The sequence below is a fragment of the Rhea americana genome, unplaced genomic scaffold, assembly GCF_003343005.1.
Source record: "Rhea americana isolate MKP2758 unplaced genomic scaffold, rheAme1 scaffold_96, whole genome shotgun sequence".
NCBI classification, from domain to species: Eukaryota; Metazoa; Chordata; class Aves; order Rheiformes; family Rheidae; genus Rhea; species Rhea americana.
Genome location: NW_028187155.1, coordinates 1,021,325 through 1,036,762, shown reverse-complemented (window position 1 = coordinate 1,036,762; position 15,438 = coordinate 1,021,325). Strand labels below are relative to the sequence as shown.

The 15,438-nt window shown below is 45.7% G+C and overlaps 1 protein-coding gene across 1 annotated transcript in view; it reads left to right on the top strand.

Moving 5' to 3' along the window:
- The first annotated feature begins 6,302 nt into the window (after nt 1–6,302).
- PSMD1 (proteasome 26S subunit, non-ATPase 1) overlaps nt 6,303–15,438 on the top strand; it is an 80,980-nt gene continuing 71,844 nt past the window's right edge. Inside the window, exons 1-7 of the mRNA XM_085325177.1 lie at nt 6,303–6,471; nt 8,835–8,878; nt 9,942–10,015; nt 10,246–10,415; nt 11,587–11,792; nt 13,168–13,311; nt 13,780–14,006. Of these exons, the coding sequence (XP_085181303.1) occupies nt 6,456–6,471; nt 8,835–8,878; nt 9,942–10,015; nt 10,246–10,415; nt 11,587–11,792; nt 13,168–13,311; nt 13,780–14,006 (881 nt within the window). The 5' untranslated portion in view covers nt 6,303–6,455. The remainder of the gene's footprint in view (nt 6,472–8,834; nt 8,879–9,941; nt 10,016–10,245; nt 10,416–11,586; nt 11,793–13,167; nt 13,312–13,779; nt 14,007–15,438) is intronic.

The following is a 15,438-nucleotide window of genomic DNA, read 5'->3' as shown; positions in this document are numbered from 1 at the left end:
TCACATGGTTTTTGGCACTGCTTGTCTTGGGGTGTTTCCCTTTCTTCTTCCTTCCTTTATTTTTTCTCCTTTTTCCCTTGCTCCCCTTCATCTCCAAGGACTCGGGAGTTTTGCCTGCTCTCTGCCTTGCTCCTGAGGGTTCCCAGCAGTTGTCCTCAGCTCTGCACTGACAGGGTCCTCTGGGATCCCAGGGACATGGGGATGGTTGGCTTTCCCTGCCTGGTGGGCAGGAGCTCACCCATGCCATTGAAATTAGCTCAGGGCAGAATCCTGGAGCTGAACGTCAAGGAGCTTTGAGAGTGCCAGGACTGACGCCGTCTCTCTGTGAAGGTGTGGTGCTACCTTCTGCCATCRCTTGGTCTGGGAAATAGCATGGCAGCTAGCAGTGGAGAAAGAAGACCACAAAGAGCTTGAGCAGGTGTTGCAGCCAGCCTGCTTGTGTGTACTTTATAAGCGTTGTGGGTAGGAGGACTCAGTGTGTTGCTTTAATTCACCTCTGATGCTCTGCCTGTTGCTCTTAGTCATGTTAAGCGTCCTGTGACCTGCATGTGTAATGAGGATCCTCATCAGCTTTGGCGTTAGACCTTAGGCAAGGATGGCTACTTTCATGCCCCCGTAGCCCAACAAACYGAAGTCTCCATGTGGCCAAAGAGATCCAGGCATAGCTATGCCTTTGGAGAGCTGGAGAGCCCAGGGCTGATGGTGCATGGGAGAGGACAGATCCCAGGTTCTTTGCAGGACAGAGCTGTCATGGGCTGCCCGGGCCCTGCAGTCCCAGCACGACCCTGCAGCACCACACTGCTACCATGACAGTGCACAGTTGCCTTGCAAGCCACAGTCTGATCTCCTTTGCCCTGCAAGTGAGGCACAAGGTGAATAATAACTTCACCATAGTGTGCAGAAAAATTGTATGAGAGAGGGGCCAGGGCTGCTTGGGGATGCAGAGCACTGTGGGAAGCAAGCAGCTGCTCTCCTAGTGATGCCACCATGAAGATATCCTCAGTCAGGACTGAGCCTCTCTTTTTTCCCCTTCTTGATTTTGAAGTGCTAAGCTGGAAAAAAAATAGTGCTTGTATTTGGATAAAGATGTTGGGATGTATACAGAGTATCTGCATTTGTTTACACTGGTATAACCTGTAAGGCGCTGTGTACATACACTCATATTTCAGACCATCCCTAAAGTCCCTTCCTCTTCCACCTACCTCCCTGCTCAGCTCTGCCAGTGCCAGTCACTGGGGCTGCAGCTCCCTTGCTGGGAAGCTCCCAGATGCTGTTATTTGCGTAGTGGAGCTGGGACAGGAACCGCTGTGGGGTTTGTGGACCTCTCCAGTCGAAGGGGGCTGTGGGGTATCCCGTCAGGCCAGCGGTTTGTCCAGGGTCCCACGGCAGGCTGAGAGGAGGGGACGTGCTTACGCGTGGAAGGCTGGTTTGTTGACTGACAGGAAACATTGCTACTGTGGGCCATTTAGTGTTGCAATGGTTTGATAAGATGAAGGACGCTGAAGCAGTTTGTCGTTTGTTACTGGGAGATAAAACCTGATGAGGAGGTGAAAGGCTGTGCAATATTGCAATGGGGATGCTGAGCTGCTGCTGTTTGAAACCCTAGAAAATAAGCTGCTGTAGTGTTTACTACAGTGGCTTGAAAGCTTGTAGTAACTTGCTGTGACCTTTGTTGTCCTCCAGAATAAATACTCTACATAGATGGAGGCTGCATACCCTCTGCATTTTGCAAGCAGTTGTAGCTTTAATTTTTAATGTGCTACGAGTCTCTGTGTTTCCAGCAGGTCTCCCTGAGAGGGGGAACTGCTTAATGAAGAGGGGAGCGGTAAATAGGTTGACATGCAGAAGCCGTGTGATAATGCAATAGTAAAACTTCCTCCTGCAGGGATGCCCTGAATGTGTCAGTCCTCCGTGTTGCCACGTGCACTGGGTAAACTGCCAGGTTGCTTGCTCTCTCTCGGCTGCTGTGGCTGCTGCTTTCAAACCAGCTCCTGTTTGAACCCTGGCTGTTTTGTGGGAAAAGAGTATTCAGGAGGGCTTTGGCAGTAATGCGGCAAGGAGAGGGAGGTTGACACTAAGGGCAAATTTCAGGCTTGGCAGCCTGAAATGAGCATTTCCAGGAGCTGCTCTGTGCTTTGATGGGAGGGTTCTGTGGAGCAGCCCAGGTTTCACTACAAAAAGAGTTGGGAGTGTGGAGGGAACGAGTTGTACATCAACAGCGGGGAGTTGGGGGAGCAGCACTGAGAGACGTTGACCTAACAACTGAATTCCTCTTCTCTGGTTAATCCCAAAGAGCGGAAAGAGAGCGAGAGGTGGAGACTCCCTTCCTTCCTGCAATGCATTTATCATGGCTGCAGGAGAAAAGGCCATGTAGCAGAACCTGCAAATGTTCATGAAGGTACGTGCAGCTCCCTTGAAGGCTTTGTACTTCCAGCGTGACTGCCGGAGGTTCCTCCCTGACTCCCTGCTGGTCCCGATGCCTACACCCGTTGTTGGTGGCCTCCTTAAGCTATTTCCAGCTCCACAGCTGCTTTGGCCAGAGCCTGGAGACAACCAGCATGTGCCTGGCTGCTGTGGTGCCATCTCCCTGCTTTCTGACTTGCCCAGAGTCTCTGTAAGCACCTGCACGCGGAGCTGAAATAGCAGTGCTCAGCACCAGCGATGCCATGGATTAGCTGGCGCACACCTGAACAGCTGYTGCTGTTTACACCCTCTCCAATAGTGCCAGCACTTGGCCCTGGTGCAGAGCAAAYGCCTTCAAGGGGTTCTGTGCTCAGGGCTTACCCCAGCCAGCTRGGTGCCCTGGAGTGAGCAGGCACCGCTCTGCAGCCCTCTGCTCTCATGCTGCYTCTGGCAGTGTGGGTTTTTATGTTTCTTTCTCTCTTGCCCCTCTGTTTCCAGATGCATTTTTCAGCTGTAGTGAGTGACACGTCCCCTCTTGAGAAGTGTGCATTGTGTAGGACTCTCTTGGTTGTTTGTCAGCCTCCTTCAGATCTTTCACTTGGCAGAATCAAAACATGCTGAGTCCAGTGTGTTGCTACACCCTGGGGAGCACTGCTGAACTACACTGCATTTTGTGAAAGTTCCTGGCAGCAGAATTTCTGAATTGGAAATCTCGATCTTCGTGAAGTTTTCTGCAAATGCAGCTGGCAGCAGCATTCCCCAAACATGTGCTGTGAGGCCAGTGGGAGGAACAAGAGGGCAGTCAGCCTTGGGCTCCCTGACTTGAAAGGAAATTGTTCAGGGATCGTACAGCCTTCTGTTTTGAGAGCCACATGCTTAGTGTTTGCTGTACCATTGGCACTTCTGCTCACCTCTTCCAGCAACAATTTCCTTTTTCTGCAGAGAGCCCATTCCAGGAGGCTATAATGTGTGAGCAGGAGAAGAGGTCCAAACTGCTCTATGGGGCATGCGAGAGGGGAGATTCTCCTGTTATAAACACAAGGATCTGAGAAAGTGACTGAAATGCCCAATTTGTGCAGCTTTGAGACACTTCCTCTAGTGGAAGACAGTGGGTCAAAAAATGTGAGTGCCTAATCTTGCAGTCAATGTCAGGCAGATGAAGTCTYATACCCATACAGCATGCTTTAAAATTGCTGAGGTTGCAGCAGCCCATGGAGCTGTCTGCAGGACTGGGACCAGGTGCTCYTTTGCTCTCAAATCACCTGTTTGCTGGAGCAGCCTCTAGTTTGTAAAATCAAATGGGAATCAATTACGGAAAAATCAGCCACTCTTAGGTTCTACCAATTGCTTTGACTGCATGCTCTATTTTTATGTTATTTTAAGTTGCAATTTGCATGAGAAGAAGGGTTTCACAGCTGAGCTCTCTGCTACCTTGGCCTCTCTCTGCTCTTTGCAGATGACATGCAGGACCTTGAGGAAGAAGTGGCTCTGACCAGCCTATCGCCCAATGGAAACTATGGACAAGCTGCTGGAGGCACAGGGACCTAGAGCTGCTGCGGACCCAGTATGGGTCGTGTCCTGGATCTACCTGGCTGAATTGGAGCTGTGGGAGGAAAAGCTGGCGCGTGCCTACGTGCCCTCTCCTCTTGRGAGCAGCTGCTTGCCTTAATTCGCCAGGGCCTTCTGTAGCTACCAAAAGCCTCTAGCGTCTATGCTAGCCAGCCCTCCTCTGCTCGCAGCGCTGCAGCAGCAGAGCTTCATGGGGGCTGCGTCTCRCTGCCCATGGGGTGCCTGGAGCTGCCGATGGGAAATGGGCTTTTGAGAAGCCCTTTGGGAACATTATCTTTCGGCTGGGCATGATGACATGCGGATTTGGGATGTTGAATGCTGCAATCTGCCTGCAGAAAGAGGAATGCTTTTGAATTCTGAGCAAAATTCCCTGCGGAGAGAGGCCTTTCAGGCTGCTCTCCCTGGCAAGCAGACTCTGCTGCCATGTTTTCCTGTTTTATTGCTGTTTTGAAGTTTTTCTCCCACTTTCTGATCAGGAAAACTTGGTGGCATGGGGACTGCAGTGGGACTAAGTATGAGGCCTTGGACTGACACACAGGCTGAATAGGCTTGAACTTTACTGTGTAATGCAAAGAACTGCAAAAATAGCCTGTCTTGGGTTGCAAGAATAATACAGAAGATACTGATACCAGTGGCAGTGGGAGTGTGGTTTTGAGAGCAGGATGCATCTGTCTGGCTTGTCTTGGCATTCATGGACTGACCGATGGGCTGCCTGGGCTGGGAGGTGACAGAYGTGGACTGCTGTATGGTTGATGTTAGGTAAGGTGATGAGAGAGGCCTGTATGAGCACAGACCTCTCCGCAACCATGTGGAGGAGGCCCACTGTCTTCCTCTCACTGAGATGTGGCTGCTTCATAAGTAAATACATATATATGTATGAAGAATCATCTACCTAAGTAGTTCCAAATGGCTACTGTTAGCCTGTGGGRCAACACACAGAATAGTAGAGGTTGGAAGGGACCTCTGGAGATTGCCTGGTCCAAGCCCCTGCTCAAGCAGGGTCAAACACAATTAATTATATAKAGATCCTTGGCTGATGGAGACTATTAACACAATGCTAGGAATGCCTTTTTGTGATTATTTTAATGCAACATACAACAGGCTGTGTTTTCTTTTTAGCACAAGTTGCTGGGTCTTGTTTGGGCCTGGCTGGCCTTCTGAAGGTTCTTCTGTCTCAGGAGAGTACCTTCACCCCCTCATCTCCTGTGGGTGTCTGGGGTGCAGCAGTCACCGCACGGTGATATTCTTCCCTGATCGAGTCCTTGTTTAGGCGAGTCTCACAGGAGCTGGCACTATGATCAGGTGAATCTTTTTTTTGCTTGCAATATTTGGCCTTTGCCACCTAGAATGAGGAAATGCAGAGTACAGATTTACACTTAAACCTATCTCAGTGTTACAAATCCAATGGATTTATTTACAGGTAATTTATAGGTAAATCCTGCCAGTTTACCCTTGCAGTGAGACTTTTGTTGAAACCGATGAAATTCCTGGATTTAGAGAGGTGTAAGTGGGAATACATTTTCCCAAGTTTTTTATTTTTTTAGTAGCTGTTCATGTGGAAGTGCAGCAGACGGATTTACAAATTTATTTGGCTTAATAATTTAAGGGCACTGTTATCTTAAGTGCTTGCAGTAAAGAATAAAGACATTTAATATCTGAATTGGACCTTGCTTCAGTCTGTTTTTCCTTTACCACGGTGTAATCCTTAAAATAACATTATGCGTAGTTTAACTGACAATTCCCTTAATTAAAATGTATTCCTGGGTGGGAATGGAGCTAACCCCGGTACACGGCAGTACAGAAGATCAAGAAAATTGGTCGGCACGCAGGTGGGCTGCTCGCCTATCGCTAGTGGGGAAGCCTGGGGGTAAATGATAGTTTTCTGAGAGGAGAGTGGGGCCGACCCCCTCCCGCGCCGTGGTAAAGCTCCCGTAACTTTCATTGCGGGAACCTATTAGGTTTCCTTGAGGAAAAAAAWKGKTTTTTTTTCCTGATTTRGTAGAAACACGAAGGAACCGAGGCGCYGGGGGGGGGGTGTTGGGGTGCCCGAGGGGGAGCGAGGCGCCGGGGGGAGCGAGGCCCACAGGAGGTGCCGGGGGGGGGGGCCGTGAGGGCCCCCCCGTGCCCCTTGTGGGGGGAGGGGCGGGCTGCCGCCGCGCTGCCTGAACGCTTTGGCGGCCCGCGAGGCCCCGCCGCCCCCGGCGCATCTCGGCGCTCCCCGAGCCGCCCCCGGCTGTTCCGGGCTCCCCCCTCCCCGCGGCGTCTTTCTGAGCAGGCGATCGCACCGGGCACCCTCCCCGCGAGGCGCGGGGCCCCGCCGGAAGGGGCCCTTCGCGCCACTTCCGGGCCGGGCGGCGGCGGCGCGCTGCGGTGCGGACCCCAGGCAGCGGCAGCGGCAGCGGCGGCAGCGCAGCGGGCCGGAGCGGGCCGGTCCCGACCCGACCCGACCCGACCGTAGCTCCTCCCGCGGGTCGGCCGGCACCATGATCACCTCGGCCGGTGAGTGAGCGGCGCCGCGCTGCCCGCCGGCCTTTCGCTGAGTCAGGGCCGTGACTGGGCACCGCGGCAGGCCGCGGGGCGCCGGCCGCAGCCCTCCGCGGCGGCGGCCGCACCTCACCCGCCGCTGAGCCGCTCACTCCGACTGGCGGTTTGAGCCGGGGGCAGGAGGCAGGAGCGGGGCTGCCCGGTGCCGGCCCGTGTCGCRGAACCGGCTGAGCCGGGCTCGCCGCCGGGCCGGGGCACGGAGCTTCGCCCCGGGGGATGGYGCCGGAGCAGCTCCCTGCGGACCCTTCCTGGCGCGGCCCTGGGCCGGGCTCTGTGGGAGCATCCCCCAGTTGTGGGAGCCTGGTGAGAGCCAGTCCCCTAATAAGCACGGGCTGTTCCTGTACCGCCACTGGAAACTGAAGGATTGAAGTGTTTAGGGCTACTAATACTAAAGAAAGATAAAAGCAGCAGGCAGAAGGAATCAGGAGGCACTGCAGAGAGAAAGGGGGAAGCTACTGACTTGAGCTGTGAAGGACGTTAGAAATGCAGGTGTGTTGCAGAGGAAAAGCTGGTGTAAAGAGTCCAGGCTAAGGAATTGTATGAGGGATGGGAGGGGTAAACACTGTCTCTGGATGAACTCTACTGAGAGCTTCACAATATGAGAAAAACATGAAAAGTATTTCCAGAACTACTCAGAATGGAAGTTGGTGTTCGACTATGATTGTGGCTTTGTAAGAGAAATAATACAGTGGTCAACAAGTGACTTTCTCTTTTTAAACACTTTTTCTTAAGCATTATTTTAACAGAAGATAATGAGAAATCCATTTTAAAAAGGAGCAGGGTGTTAGACTGAGATTTCTTCTTCCTGGTAGGTTAGATAAATCTAATTAATTTATAAGCAGGAGCTTGTAAAACCCATAAATTTGGAGTATAGTTGCAGGTAACAGTTGGAAAGAGCATGGTGCAGTTACTGAGTCTACTTCCCCTACCTAAGGTTTACTTCAGTGCTTCTTTGGTTGTTTCTGACAGATGCAGGTCTAACATTGTTTTCAAAAATCTCTGGTAATGGAGCTTCCACAACATCCTCAGGCAGAATGATTAACTTGACCTTCCTGTCAGAAAACTTCTATCATCAAACCTCAGTCTTTGACRCTTCAAATCAAGCCTGTTACTACTGTGGCTGTTCATATCTACCGTGGTGGTCAGGTTATTCTTTCTCCTGGTAACTTCCCTATACATATATGAACTCTAGTTCTCTCAAGTTTCACTAGAATAAACAGTTACATACCCTCCAGTCAGCCTTTATAAGCCCTGATTGCTAAATCTCATCATTCTTTTTGCTSTGCTCTGGACACTCTGGTTTGCTAACTGTCTCTAAAATGCGGTGCCCAGCAGTCTGGCTAAGGGTTATCAGTGCCAGAGAGAGGGATTGCTTCATGTACATGCCAGGGAAAACACACACGCATCTCAGCGTGAAGTTTGGGTCTCTGCCTCCCACTGCAGCTGCGTGATATTATGACCACGTTTCATCCTAATCCACTGTATCTCTAAGATTCCTTTCTATATTTATACATTTTAGTTTCACACTGTGCCCTTCCTTTTTGAATTTTATCGTGTATGTGTGTTGGAGGAGAAGAGGTGGTTTTGTTTCTTTTTACAGACTCTCCCTCCACACATACACTTCTCACCCCAATTTGTCAAGATCTCTTAGAATGGCCCTTCCAGTTTGATGTCTTCTGCAGATTAAAAAAGTTCGTAGATCTGTATAACGAATTGGATTGGACTTTGGGCAGATTCTCTTCCCCCCTTTTCAGTTGCATCCTTTCGGTTTATCAACGAACCCTTTACAACMCTTCTTCAAATAGAGCTTTCCAAATAATTGTGGGCGACCCCCTTCAGTTTATTTCAGTTAGACCATGTTTCTTCAGCTGTTTGTATCAATGTTGCTGGGACAGTGTTAGAAGTCTGGGTAAAACTGGGAGATATGGAACCTGTCTCGTTGGTATGAAAAGAAGTTAGGATGCTTTGATACAATTTTCTTTTCTCCTGGGGGAAGAAGTGATTTGCCATAAAATAGCCTGCAGACTAGTGATGGAGCTGGAAGTAAAAAACAGTTTTTTTGAGTTCATGTCTAATACATTTTTCTCTGAGAAGGAACATTTTTTGTAAAGAGTGCACCTTCACTGTTGTAACCTCTCAGTTGTTTTATGTTCATTTTTAATACAAGCTTGGATCTGATCTTTGATTTTTAATACTGAAAATTTTAAACTAGCATTGTAGAAACAACCTTCTTCCGTGCTCTGTTGTTTCTGGACTGAATYGCGTGTTTTCTTCTAAAACAGAGACAATCAAAAATAGATAATGATCTTGTTTTGCAGCTGGAATTATCTCTCTTCTGGATGAAGAAGAGCCACAGCTCAAGGTAAGCTCAGTGCTTCTGATTACATCTGGGAGAAAATAACAGGAAAGGCACTATGTTGAGAGTTTAAAACCAGAAATGGATGGATCTTAACAGTTATAATGGTTGGRCAGCAACAGGTTGACCTCAAATCCCATCCAGCCTGAATGGTGAAAGGAAAGGTTTAAGTAACTTGATAACAGATGGAAAATGTTCTTATTTTGAACATGGGTCAAACTGGAGCTTCGTGTGCTGAGATACCTGTGTCCTAAAGCTCCYAGTTCTCTGATGGTAGTAGGGCTTTGTTACTTGCACGTATTCCAGAGGCTACATTTTGACTGTAAAATTAAAAGCCAAAATAATCTCAAGTTTTTAGCATATTTAGATATGTAAAACAAAATAATCAAAGTTATGGTTTTCACTTAAAAACACATTACTGGCAGGAGAAGAAAACAACARTGGGAACTTTACAGTTCACAAAGTATGTGAATCCATAGGACCATACCATGGCCCCAAAGTGGCAGTGTGCTGCTGATGCTTGCTAGTCATTTGACCACAGTTAACATAGTGTGTTTTAGGAGGGGTAGATACATCTTGTAGTATCTGTAGTTCCCTACTTCCATTTTGCTTGAAAGCAGATGTTGATGAGGGTAGATCTGAATGAGCCTGCGTTTGTTCTGAACTGGTTGCATGTGGATGATTGTAGTCACRTCTGCTAAAGTGCTACGTGCAAGTTGTTAAATCATATTGGCTAGTGCAGACCATAGGCCAAAGAGTTCTTGTGTGCTACACAAAGGTTGCCACAAAGACTSTGAAGACCATATTTTAAGGAATCTCAACTCTCAGGCGTTTTAGCCAGTCAGTCGTGAGAGAGAGACTGTGGGAAGGGCTCTTTGTCTTATCTGTTAAACGACCTTTCCTTTTTTGCAGGGGGTTGCAAAGAGTACTGAATGCTTGCGAAGACCTTTTCAAGTAGAATTTGCTCTTTAAGAGGGACAGTGTTTAGCCCTGGGTGGTCTCATTTTTAATAGGAAAAGCTAATAAATGCAGCTTTTTATGTAAAACAACTTTTTATTATTTTCTGTAGGAGTTTGCTCTTCACAAGCTGAATGCCGTTGTCAATGACTTCTGGGCAGAAATCTCCGAGTCAGTGGACAAAATGTAAGAAAAGACACTTTACTCTTGCAGAGATTGCTGCTTAAAAAGAACATGAGATATGAAGTAGAAATAGTTGTAAAGTAGAAATTGTTTTAATTGTGTGATGCTCCATGTTTTCCAGAAAGCACTAATTTAGGTTGTAGTCCCAAAGATGTAAGTTGAATCAAGCTGTCCTGTGGCTTTAAAGAGAACTGAGCGCACAGAGTTGATGTTCTTCTCTTTCTCCTTTTCAGTGAAGTTCTCTATGAAGATGAGGGTTTTCGGAGCCGACAGTTTGCTGCTTTAGTTGCTTCCAAAGTGTTCTACCACCTGGGAGCTTTTGAAGAATCCCTGAATTATGCCCTGGGAGCAGGTGACCTCTTCAATGTCAATGACAACTCGGAATACGTGGAGACGATCATTGGTAAATAACAGTTACTGCAAAATAAAAACTCTCATATTGTCAAAATTACTGTAACTTTGAAATTTCCATTGCTTTAGCTACTTTTCTCCAAATTCCTCTTCCTCTTTGTATTTATCTAAACTGATACTGCAACTGCTTTTTTCCAGTTGAATGTTGCTTTGTTTCCCCATGCTTTAGGTTCTGTAATAGAACTGACTTAGGACTTCTGGCAAACCTCTCCTATTCTTAACCCTTTTTCCATTGTGAGTTTCTAATAGCAACTGAAATTGCTTTGCTTGTGTGTTGTTCCTTCTCTCATCTGTACACTAATGTCATTGCCAATGTCAGCCTAGCCCTGAAAATAATCAGTTAACAAGAGTAGCTGCATGGCTAACTGAGGGAGGGACTGGAACACTATTCTTTATCTCCCCCTTAACAATGCGTATATAAGTCAAATACTTTTTTTTAGAAGTCTCATCTGATATTGCTTGCCCTTTAATGATGGACTCGGGCTGACCCTCGGTCTCCCCAACTGGTGCTTTCAGTGCATCTGATCTCAGATTCCCAGTAGATCTGGGAAGTAATATATTATAAGTCTACTACTTGGTTTTCTCATTTATTTAAAATATCCTGCCATTTAAACAAAGATTGTGCTCCTGATTCTATTTTGAAAATATCTGTTTGTTTCTGGCACTAAAATCAGAGTTTGTTAGGGGATAATATATTTATCTTCTACTATTATTTATATCTTTAACTACACAAACAATTCTTGTGCCCCACCTTTCTGCAGTTTCATATATGCTGTATGTGCTGGTAGAATACATGTGTACATACAATAGTCCCTTCATGTGAAACATATGAAGAGCACTGATTTACCATAATTTCAGAATAAATTTTTGCTATGGTTTAATTTTAAGTAGAAAATCTGGACAACTGTTTTAAAATGAGATAATTCCTGAGAGAGATGTAAGTGTCTAGGTAGGTAGGAATCTCAGGTGGCTTCAGTATGAGTATGGCAAGACGTAGGGGATTAAACTGTTGATTTGGCATGCATGCATAGTCATCTAAATACTTTATGCAATGACTGCTTATTTTTGTTCCTCGTTGGTCTCTGCAACTTTTGCAACCTGTGTAAAAACTGTGAACATCTCAGAAGTTGATTTTTTTTTCTGTATTTTTAATGTCTTTTCAGCAAAATGTATCGACCACTATACCAAGCAGTGTGTGGAGAATGCAGAGCTGCCAGAAGGGGAGAAGAAACCTGTTGATGAAAGACTAGAAGGAATTGTGAACAAAATGTTCCAGCGATGCTTGGATGACCACAAGTACAAGCAGGCCATTGGCATTGCTCTAGAGACACGCAGGCTGGATATCTTTGAGAAAACCATCCTTGAATCGGTAGGTGCCAGAGACAGGAGGTGCTAGTCTAGCTAGTCTCTTCCCAGTGTAGATCAGAAAGTGAAGTGGGAGATCCATRTTGCTCTGAAACTCTCTGTTGTGTATGGGCAAATAAAAGATGAAATTTGAGGTGGGCAGTATTTAACTATACAGTTCAAAAAAGGRGGTGGGGGGAGGCATACAGTTTGTTCATGGAAGGCAAAACCGCTGAGGGCTATCAAGTACAAAGAGATTCCTAGCTTTAATAAATCCTTGAGCTGCAAGTTGCTAGGAGAATATTCTGAAGAAGCCTGGCTGCATGCCCTGTTCTTTAGGTATCCTATGTTGACTACTAGCAGAGATATAATACTGGGCTAGGTAGACTACTTAGATCTGACCTTATGTAAATACAGTTGTTTTATTTTGTTGTGTCTGTCATCTACTCTAGTTTAGTGTGGGAAGGGGTCCTTAGGGCTAGATAAATGATCCAGTTACGGAAGGTAAAAAAAAAAACAACCCGCCCCCCAAGCCCTCCGTTAGTTGGATGGGCTGCTCTAACTTTCAGTAAATGTGACTATGTGCAGTCTAAGCTGCCTTAATAGCAAGGTAGTGCAATTTGTTCTATTTCACTGAAAGTTTAAGAAAAGTCATATTACCATTAAACTGTAGTAGGAGCATGCCTGTAGATGCTTGCAGCAGTTTAGCAGGTGTGTTATCTTGTTGCACTGCAGTATCCCAAAATGCATGACCTCATAGTTTAAATCCTTCAAACTTTACCACTTTTCAGTTAAGTTCTCCAGGATTCCTGGATGTCTCCTATTTCTTTATTATCAGAGTAGTTATTATAAAGCTACCATCTTGCATCCTCTGTTCTGTTTGTTATCCTCTGCTTTTACTGTTGTTTTTTTTCCCCATTAGAAATTCCTTATTTCAAATTACCTTTTCCAAGCCTAGTGRTCAGATTTGTTTCTGTCTCTAGCAGGAAATAGGTGTGTTGGGGATCTACTTTTGATTCATGGTTCATTTTGTTGACATTTTATGTTAATGCAGTGAATTTCACTGCATTCAAGATGGTTATTCTAACAGGAAAAGTGAAGGCACGAGGGAAACAGGTACTGGATTTTTAAATGAACCTTTTTCATGTTTTGGGTCTAAATTGAAGATTTGACTACTTGATTGAATATTGACCCTGCACTTTTTTGGTAGACTTTCTTTTTTCTTTAAGCCACAATACACCTGCCTGTGAGATTTTCTGAAGAGAGAAAGTAAAAAAGTGAATATATATGCGTATCTTTTGCTCTGCCTGATTAAATGGAAGTGAGGTAGCTTTATTTTAATTACTGAATATCATCTGTCAGTCAAAACTTAGACTTAATATATTTTAATTTAATTTCAGAATGATGTTCCTGGGATGCTAGCTTACAGCTTGAAGCTCTGTATGTCTTTGATGCAAAATAAGCAGTTCCGTAATAAAGTCTTGAGAGTTCTAGTTAAAATCTACATGAATCTGGAGAAACCAGACTTCATCAATGTGTGCCAGGTAAACTTCTCAGTGTGCTATTTAAAACTTGATCGAGAAAGCAATGTCTGATTTTCATTCAGTTAAATGAAATATCTTTTCCCGGTTGCATGTTCCAAAKGTATAATGAAGGGAGATTAGCATGGAAAAGAGAGGGAATTACTACACACTTGGTCAATTTATAGAGAGAGAAATACAGAAATGCTTTCAAAGACTGCAAGGGTCTTRAATTTTTAATATTTAATCTCATTTTAAAGTGACCTGTGAAAACTCTTTGAAGATTCTTGGTATCTTCTATGAATGAGAGAGACTTTTTCTTTTCTTWCCCTCTCTGCTTTCTGTGAATTAATGTTCTATGGGAGCAGGAGACAAGGGAATGGAGAAATGGAGTGTGGCATCAGGTGTTATTGCTTTTTCATTCTGAGGTATCTAATGTCTGTTTGTGTTTTGTTTTTGTTTTCCTTTTTTTTCTTCCCTCTGCCCCCTCAGTGCCTGATATTCCTGGATGACCCACAGGCTGTGAGCGACATCTTGGAAAAGCTGGTGAAGGAAGACAACCTTCTTATGGCCTATCAAATTTGCTTTGATCTGTATGAAAGTGCTAGCCAGCAGTTCTTGTCTTCTGTGATCCAGAATCTCCGCACTGTGGGAACTCCTATTGCCTCTGTGCCTGGATCCACTAACACTGGTACTATCCCTGGATCAGAGAAAGACAGGTGGGAACACTGGCCTGAGAAGAGGCCTAATTGTTCAGTTACAGTCCYGCTCTGATGGAGCTGCCTGTTCTGTGTATGAACACCCTGTTGCAAGCAATCGAGTTGCTTCCCTTCATTTAAGCCAGGCTAGTAGACAAGAGGTGCTATTTACTTAGGGCAAAATTGTATGTTCTCAGAATCCACTATTGTTTAGARGAATGCATTTTTCTTTGCAGTAGAGGCAGGTGTGGTGCAGTCATACAGTTACTGTGGCTCAGCTAATGGGTAGTAGCTCATTAAGCCATAGCGTGAGTAGCTCGGAAACACTCTAATGTTGTGTGCTCTTCACAGCAACTAGGAGAGCTAAGGAAGGAGCGAGTTTAAACAAGCTGCTCACTGCAGCTATGTGCYGGTTTGATTTGACATCATAGCTGTGGTATGCTACCTGCGGAAGGGAGAGCTCAGAGACAATGCTGTAAAGTTACAGAGCCCTTTGTCCCTTCAGCAGAGGGTTCCAATTCAGTCTGAGTTTTGTTAAAAGCTTGACATTTAGAGCTTCAGTGCTCTGCATCACTGGGTCTTAGCTGCAGGAAGACCCTGTTAAGAAAACCGTATCTAAAGCTGGCATTAASCGTTCCATCACTTTCTCTTCTCTTGACTGCTGTAAGTAATTGGCATAGATAGTTYTGTTTTTAAACCTGTGTTTTTAGAGGGTTGGCCAGTCCAGGCTAAGGCTCATGCCTAACGTAAGGGCACTGTGGAAGAAGTTTGTGCTCCCATTGCTCTTTACTCTTCAGAGCTGTCATGTCTGTATGCAGCCTGGCCTGTGCACCCTCTTTGATAGTGTGTAGTGGGGAATGCCACCTTGATCGAGGCTGGCTAAATGTAAGTAAGGAATTACGCCGCTCTGAGGAACTCTTTATAAATGCTTTTTCTCTTCTCTTCCTGGATTACTGATTCAAAAGCAAGCATTCTCCTCTCTCCTGTATTAGTGAAATAAAAGCGAAGGCACAAAATAGTTTATAAATGAGCCTGTGAAACATTAGGACAAGGTGCAAACAACAGCTTAATATCGTTGGTTTCCATTTCAGCATTCTAGCATTCATCCTAACAGYGGTGAGATAAAGGCTTTTGAGTGAGGATATAATTCTTTGCTGCCTAGTTTGACCCTGTTTTTCTGTCTCTTTCTGCTCCTTCATTCCCTGCAAGCTTCTCTGTTTCACCCCTCTATCTAGAGGTGGAGTTTTTCTGGTCTTTGTTTCCCAGTGCCTTTTGTTTCCAGTGCCTGGAAAACTGATTTATGGAGGAGTTTGTTCTTCATCAGGGACGTCTAAACAGTCAGCCCTTGTACTGTCAAAGTTGCTTGCAATCAGTAAGCAAGTACAGGCTACTCTTTTTGAACAGTGTTCAGCCACAATTACAGTGCTTAGTTAGTTATGAGTGAACTGGGTTA